This window comes from Desmodus rotundus, chromosome 13 (genome assembly GCF_022682495.2).
Source record: "Desmodus rotundus isolate HL8 chromosome 13, HLdesRot8A.1, whole genome shotgun sequence".
Lineage (NCBI taxonomy): Eukaryota > Metazoa > Chordata > Mammalia > Chiroptera > Phyllostomidae > Desmodus > Desmodus rotundus.
This window is the reverse complement of record NC_071399.1, coordinates 9487995-9496050: the sequence shown is the minus strand read 5'-3', so window position 1 is coordinate 9496050 and position 8056 is coordinate 9487995. Positions and strand designations below refer to the sequence as shown.

General features: G+C 39.4%; 1 protein-coding gene across 3 annotated transcripts in view; it reads right to left on the bottom strand.

The window, feature by feature from the left end:
- Nucleotides 1-3927: 3927 nt before the first annotated feature.
- FAM149A (family with sequence similarity 149 member A) overlaps nucleotides 3928-8056 on the bottom strand; it is a 39428-nt gene continuing 35299 nt past the window's right edge. For 2 of the 3 annotated variants that reach the window (XM_024562709.4, XM_053916491.2), the window contains exon 14: nucleotides 3928-7066. In XM_024562709.4, coding sequence (XP_024418477.2) covers nucleotides 6993-7066 — 74 coding nt within the window. In that variant the 3' untranslated portion in view covers nucleotides 3928-6992. The remainder of the gene's footprint in view (nucleotides 7067-8056) is intronic. The other variant, XM_045197147.2, reaches the window with a different exon arrangement.

The following is an 8056-nucleotide window of genomic DNA, read 5'->3' as shown; positions in this document are numbered from 1 at the left end:
TTCTCCCTTCAGGCAGAGGGACACCAATCCTGGCTCTGGTTCCCGTTTCTGCACGTGGCCCTTCTTACGAAGGGACCGGCTAGGAGTGCCCCTCTCCTAGGAGCAGTTTCCTAACTTATAGAACAAGTGTCAAGGGACGTGATTTTGAGAAATGCCCTGGATCCCTCCTTCGCTCAGTTAGAGTGGTTTTTACTTGCAGCTCTCGCCCAGGTTGTGTCCACCAGGGCCTTCTCCCTGCAGAGAAAAACGTGCCTAAGACGTTCTTCCAACTTTTTTTAAGTCACCTACATGTACTGACATGAAAAAAAGTTCATGCAATAGTGAAAAAAAAGTCACAGAACAGAATATATAATGTGATGCCATCTTTGGGGACAAAAACGTTTCTGTACAGCTGGACTGCTGTTTGGGAAGGAAAACACGGATCAACTTTATGGAGTGGCCGTGTAGAAGAAGAATTTACAATCTTTATTATATTTCACTTTGGCATTATTTAATCCACTTAAGGTTTTTTTACACATATTTAGTGTTTTTAAGTATATCTCATGGGCTTTAGTTTCCTTCTCTCTAAAGGTCTGGTACAGCTACCAAGCTACGGGATTTGTCTACATCTGACGCTCTTCTAATCTCTGTGGACAAAACAAGGATTATACCAGCGCTGACCTGGAGGAATGGAGAAGGGGGGGGGGGCTGCTTCACGCAGCAGCAAACAGGACCGAGAAGTGCTCCAAAGCAGGAAAGGGTAAACTGTTCAGGGGGCTTCTGCTTGGAGCACAAGGTGAAGTCTGGAGCCAGCTGAAATAGAACTTGACTACCAGGCTTAGAAGCTGTATCTTTACTTTGAAGGCAATTTGTGGACGAGGAGGAGATTGCTGAGGATCTTTTGAAAAGGGACAACAGAACAAAAGCTTTGTCCCTTTGTTCCCTGCATCCTCATTCCCGTCCTATTTGTTACCAGATGGTACTCTCCTCACACGGCCAGGGAAGTTCAGGCTAAACCAGTCAGGTGGCAAAGCAGGAGAGAAACCCATGGAGACACCCTGCTCTCCTGGCAACGGTGTCCCCAGTGTTGCACCTGAGGACGGCCACCCCAAGATGTATGGATGGTCTGTGCAGGAAACATCACATAGATAGTCCACCTACCTTTGGGACTGCTGTGTCAGCTTCGTGGGGCTAAGCCAGCTGAGCAGGGAGTTGTCCCCTAACTTTCTCTCTTGAAGATTTGTGCTACATTATGGGGCAAACCCCTTCCCACTTGGAAGATCTTTGTTCCTCTCCCTTGCTTGGAACACATGCTTTTGAAAGTTGAAGTCATGGCCAGAATATGTTATAAACCACAGAAAGGCTTTGTAAATGTTAACACTTTGGTTTCCTTAAATTTTCCATCACTTGGAATGACTCCCAATATGAAAAAGATATTTCATTCAGATTACAAAAATAAATTCTGGCTGCTTATCAAACTATAGTATTTACATACTTATACACAGCAAATTATCAGGAGACCAGGAAGCTTTGTCATGAGTTGTTGAATGGCCAAGATGAGATAAAGGGCGCATCACCTGAAAGTACAATTTTATGGACCTTCTGTGAAGCTGACCCAGGTCATACACTAGAACATGGAATCAGACCGTATGTATTCTTTTGCATCTGTCCTGTTAAACTCAACACTCTTCCCATGAGGTGACTCAATATTGCTATGTGTAGTATTTTCTCTTATTTTTCAGAGTTGTGTCTTATTCCATTGTTTGACTGTACCTCGACTTTTCTATTTTATGACCAATGGTTGTTTCAGGTGTCTCATCTCATATATTTCATTTCATATACATATGTATATATTATATCCTAGTAATTCTGTTTCTATGGAGAATCCTAATGTAACCATTTTATTGATTCCCATTATGTTTTTGAGGCTGTTATAAATCATATTTTTATATTTATCTAATTATTGTTAGTATATAGAAATGCAAATGAATTTTTATGTTGCCCTTATATTCAATGAACTTACTACAATCGCATATTGATTTTTAAATGTATCTGTAGATTATTTTGGATTTTCTACCTACACAATGAATTTTTTTGTGAAGAACAGATTTTTTCTTTCTTCCCAATATTTAAGACCCTCTATATTTTAATCTTGCCTTATTGGGCTGCCCAGGATGCCCTGTAAAATGATGAATACCTTTGGTGGCGAGCGGAAACTTTTTGCATTGCTTCTGATTACGGTGTAGTTGAACTTTTTACCTTTAAGTGTGAAGTTTGCTGTAGGGTTTTTTTCCCTCTAAATACCCATAATCAAATAATAATTGTCCCCTTCTTTTCCTAGAAAATTTTATTATGAATAAACTTTTTCAAAGAGCTTTTCTCCATCCGTTGAGAAGATCATATGGTTGTTTCCCTTGACATCATTTGTTCATTGACTGATTATTTCTCAGGGGGTAGGCCAAACTTGCACTGCTGGCGTGGATCTAATTTGGATGATATGTTACCCATCTCATACCTGACTGACTTGACTTGCTCCTCTCTTGCTTAGTGTTCAGAGATGAGGTTGGCCTATAATTTTCCTTTTTTTGGGTAATACTTTTATCAGGCTTTGTATGGAGGTTATGCTAGCCTTTCAAAATGACACTCTATTCTCTTAGAAACAATTTTTATTTTGGTGTTTTTGGTGCCATGTTTTCCTCAAATATGTGGAAGAATTAGCCATGGAAGTCATCAAGGCTTGGAGTTCTCTTTGAGAAAAAGATTTTCCTAATAGATTTAAGTCTATAATAGACATAAACCATTCCAGATTTTCTATTTCTTCTTTGGTGATAAGTCATATTTTTCAAGGAATTTAAACATTTCTTCTAAATTATCGAATCAAGTCAGTCACAGTAAACTGGTTAAATTTTACCACCTGTAAGATCAGCAGTGATGTGACCATTTTTATTCCTTGAACTCTCCTCCCCCGCCTTTGACTTCAAGGGTTCCACATTCTCTCAATTTTTATTCTCCCTCACCAGCCATGTTTTCTCAGTCTGCTTTGCTGGTTTCTGGTTGCAGCCCACACCTCTAGATGTTAAAAGGCCCAGGCCCAGAACTCTTTTTTTCCCCCCGTTTCTTTATACTGGCTCCCTTGGTTCTCTCATCCATTTCAGTGCTTAAATACCACCTGTATGTTGAAAAATCTATACTTCCGGTCTCTACCTCTTCTCTAAACTCCAGGTGCAGACACTCAAATAAATGCCTCCACATCTCTACTTGGGCATCTCAAACATAACATGTCCAGCCTGCTTCTCAATGTGCTCCTCTTGAAGTTTCTCCGATTTCCGTGAATGACCGCACCATCTCTCCAAGTGTTAAGCCAAAGCTTTGGAGTCAGTATTGATTCTTTCTTTAGTTACACTTCACATCTAATACCACAATGAATCCTGCTGACTCCACTTTCAAAACATATTAAGTCCCATGACATCTCAGCAGCAACAGCACTGTCACTTGACTGAAACAGTATCTTGTGTCAGGTTGCATCATTCTGTCCTCAAAACTTTTCAGTTGCTTCCTAATTCAGATAACTTTCCATTTCCAAGGCCAAAAAGGATCTTAATAACTCAGCTTCTATTGTTTCACTGAGCATCTCCTGCTATTCTCCCCCTTGCCAATTCCATTCTATGTCCCAATGGTCTCTTTGCTATTCTTCAGATCGCCAGGTATGCTCCTGTTTTAGGCCTGTGTGTTCGTTTCTCATGTTCAGAATTCTCTTTTTTACATCTGCATGGCTTCTTAGCTCATCTTTTTGGCATCTTTGCTCAAATATTACCTCTATAGGAAAGCCTTCCCTGACTATTCTATCTAAAGTGGCAGCCCTGTTTTAGGTTTCTTTATAGCTTTTGTTGCTATCTGACCTTATATTGTTTTTATTGATTTGTTTATTGAAAACAATGACAATAAAAGTATAGTATCCAAATGATTTATGATATTAAAAAGTTGATTGTCTCTTCCACTAGAATCTAAGCTCTGTTAGCGCAAAGATTTTATGTTGTTCGGTCCAATGCTTAGAACAGAATCTTAACACAAACGAGGTGCTTGATGAATATTCAGTGAAATAACAAGTCCAAGATGATCACCATACAATCTTCTGAATTGTGTAATCTTCTGAAACAAAGAGGAAATTGGAGAATTCATAAAGGAGTTAAAACTTTCACAAAGATACACAGATATATATTTTGAATTCATGGGGGAAAATTTGCTCTGTGTTTAGAAATAAATTAGTGAATAACCTGAGTGTTAAGAACTGCAGAGTAAAAGATGTTTACACAAATTGTATAAAAATTGGGAACCTGAACAAGCTTTAATAAATGTAATAACTTTTTAAAAACTCTTTCAACACTTTATTAAAAATTAAAGAATTAAAAATCCTGAACAATGATCTGTAGTCATAAAACAATAACAATAAAATTATGATACACAAATGATTTATATTACAAAATGTACCTCTTAATTGGCATGTTAATCACATTCTAGTTCAGAATAACCTCAATATGGATACTTCCTCTTCTGTTAAATTTATAAAATCTAGCAGTTTTATGGTATTTTACATGTCTTTATATCACTTTTAAATCCCTTCATTCCCTCTTTGCTTTTGGATAAATTAATAGATGTTTTATTAATGTAGTCACTAACCTTAGTTTATAAATTGATCTCAGGAGTAACTTAGTTTGCCTTTTTCAATTTTCCACAGAGAAATTTTAAGATGACTAATTTATCAACGATTAGCATGAAAACACTGCCCTAAGGTTTTACCTGATCAGTTCAAAAAGCGCCATCTCTGATACAAGGATTACTTACTAACCTCTAACCCTCAGCTAACCTGCAACTGGAGCATGGTCTGTATCACAGGGTGGAAACACGGGCTCCCAGCAGGTCTTTTCCGACTCAGAGGCAGAGCCGTGCCTTTTCCTTATGTCCAAAATGACACTTTACCTTCCAATTGAAAATATCCAGAAGACATGAGTCAGGGTCACTGTACTTGGTTCTATCTTTTAAAGAATTTTTAAATCAATATATGTAAATAATAGTTCTGTTTGTTGGTGGTGCAAAACTCCAAAGCCAAGTAAAATAAAGCTACCATAAAATCCACTCAGTGGTTCTCTATATGAAAAAAATAAATTCATTTTGGATACACTACTGTTAGTATAGGATGCGTATCAATCCTTTACCCTTCTAAGAAGTCTGGGCTGATTAAGGAAGGACTTGGATGGTTCTTAGAAATTGGTATAAAATAGCCTGAGTGGTTTTGAAAGAGCCAGGTAGATGGAAATGGCACATTTAGCATTAGTTACAGACTGGAGAGCACCTCACTAGAGCCCCGCAGGAACAGGGGCTCCAGACCACATGCCTGCCTAGAAATTCCTCAGGTTTGACAACTGCAAAATTGAGACTGCTATTTTCTCTTGAACATCTTCCTAGCTAATATTTAGGGACAGTTAGAAAACTCTTTGTGCATGTTACTAAGCCTTAGGAATATTACCTAGAGTTATGGAGCTGTGGCCATCCAAAAGAGCTATAGATACAGTGATTACTCTCTAACATTGCCTACTCCCTAACATTTTCCACTACTATAGAAATTCAAGTAAGAATGTAAAGGAAAAAGAATTGATCGCAGGCAGGCCTCTAAGGCCATTGTTGTTTTGTCACTGTCTGTGATCAAGGACAACGCTAATTCCAGTCCCAACACACTTCTTCATTTCCAGACATCTGTAAATGGTCAATGATCCTCTCTTCTTACAGCCAGAAATATGTCTGAAAATAATTTATTATACATTTGTAGGAATACACATATAGATATATATAAGGTTTCATTTTGGATTAATAAAAATTAAATTGATATAACTCTCTGGTAGAAAAGAAGATGTTATGGCAAGTTGAGATCTGAGAAGATCAAAATGAGCCTAAGGGTTTAAATTACTATAAAGAGAAACACGTGGGGAGAGAAGGGAACGAGAAATGGCCCAAGAGCCTTGCCTCCGAAGGATCATCTCCTCTCTGCATTCTCTATTCCACTGCCTGTGATGATGTCAGCCAGGGATACATGCTCCGAAGAAAAATAACGCAGGGCAATTGGACAGAGAGGGCAGGGCCCTCCTGCTTTAGACGGAGGGATGGGGGAAGGTTTTATGTCCACAGGGACATGTGGGGAAAGACCAGGTTGCGACGAGATGAGGAAGATGCTGCTGCGGAGCCTTCTCTCTGATGCATGAACTCTTCCATTGGACACAGTAAAGATGAAACCACATGCAACGCATTTTAATTATGTTCATATTCATAATCGAAATCAATCAATTGGCTTTAAAAACCAATAAACTGGGGGTACTTCTAAACAGAGCACCTGAATTTGAACAGGAAAATCAGTTCAACAAAATTGGTTTGGGAGTCTTGGCCACTGCCATTGCTCAAAGAGGTTCACGACCAAACTTCAGACAATGACTAGAGCAGCCTGAACCTTAGTCACACGGGCACACTGTACCGAAGATGACTTGGCTATTTTCTAAAGGACGAAGTAAGATCTGTTAGTGACTAGGATTTTGATGGAACTAGTAATAGAACAAGACATAAAAATAGGTCAAGACGCAAAGTTATAAAATGGCATACTACTAGAAAATATACTCATATATTAAGCAGTGTGTGAACATGTACATTAATTATGGGTATGTCTGTGTATAATCGATAAAAGGATGAATTTTAAACATATATTGGATTCTTCTGAGCAAAGCCCAAAGAATCCATATTGGAATGTGCCTGATATAGAAGATTTGTGAGTTTGACTTGCATTCTGTTTATGATGCAAAGTGTTCAAAATTAAGTTGTTTGTCTGTATTCCTTTCAGATAGTTTAATATCTTAGACCATCAGGCCAACAGACACATAATATAATACTTGTTCTTCCATTGTTCCAGTGGTGAACGGGATGCTGAGACTCTGAAGGCTCCCACAAAGCGCTGTCATTCTGGAGAAGTAACATTAAGATGCCACCTGGAATCTCTTTCTTAAAGTCCAAGTTGTCCTCTGAAAAGATTTAGATGGATACTGTGAGCCTGAAACACCAACCAAAAGAGTAATTCTCATTAAAATGTTAAAAAATCCCAGCTCGCCAAAGGATTATGTTGTATATCCCATGCAGATGACATTTTTAAAAAGAAAAAAATTATTTTCACGTCACCTTTACAGAAACCAGACAATAGTCATATGCAAAAAACTGCCATTTGGGACTTGGGGTCCCGAGAAGAAGGGAAGGTGCTCTTCCTCCACAAAGCCACATGTCCTCCCAGAGCCGCTGGGTTTGCAGGAACCTCACCCCTGGAGGTGGATCCCCCTAAGGTCCAGGAGATGGAGCGGGGGGCTCTGGCAGCCCGACAGCTTCATGGGGCGGAAGCAAAGTCAGCGGCCTTCCTGCTGCTGGGGACACCCCATCAACTCTCTTTTTTGCAGCCACAGAAACAGTACATTGAAAAGTGAATAGCTCCTGATGCTGTTAGACTTGGAAGCACAGGTAAGAAAGAGACCACATGCTTGCTTGTCAGAGAAAAATGAAAATAAATCCTTAGAAACAGAGGAACACCTCTTTTAACGTATCCTCACTCACTTCTCTAGAAATAAAACAAGGCCTCCAACCATCAGGAATAATAGTTGTCACAAGTGTTAGAGAAGATACTACGCTGGCTTAGAACTGAGTGAAAAATTAAAAATGCAGAGTTAAAACAAATTCAGAGCCCAATTCAATCTCCTGGCCTCTGCTCCTGTGCATACAACAAACTAGCCAGCATTTCTCCTCGGCATGCTGCCGTCACTGTCTCTGATACAAAATGGATCAAAAGTCTTCAGTCAAAGAGGTCTGTCCCTCTTTCAGTCCCATCCACAGAATCATACTGATCTGCCTTCACTCCTTTCTCCCTCACATGCCATAGGACGTCCCTCCTGATCCAGTGGCCCCTGCATATCCAGGTGCGTGGCTTCTGCTCACCACTCCCATAACCCTTCTCCATGGTCCCCGCTAGACTGAATGTTCGTTCCTTCAGGTACAGACC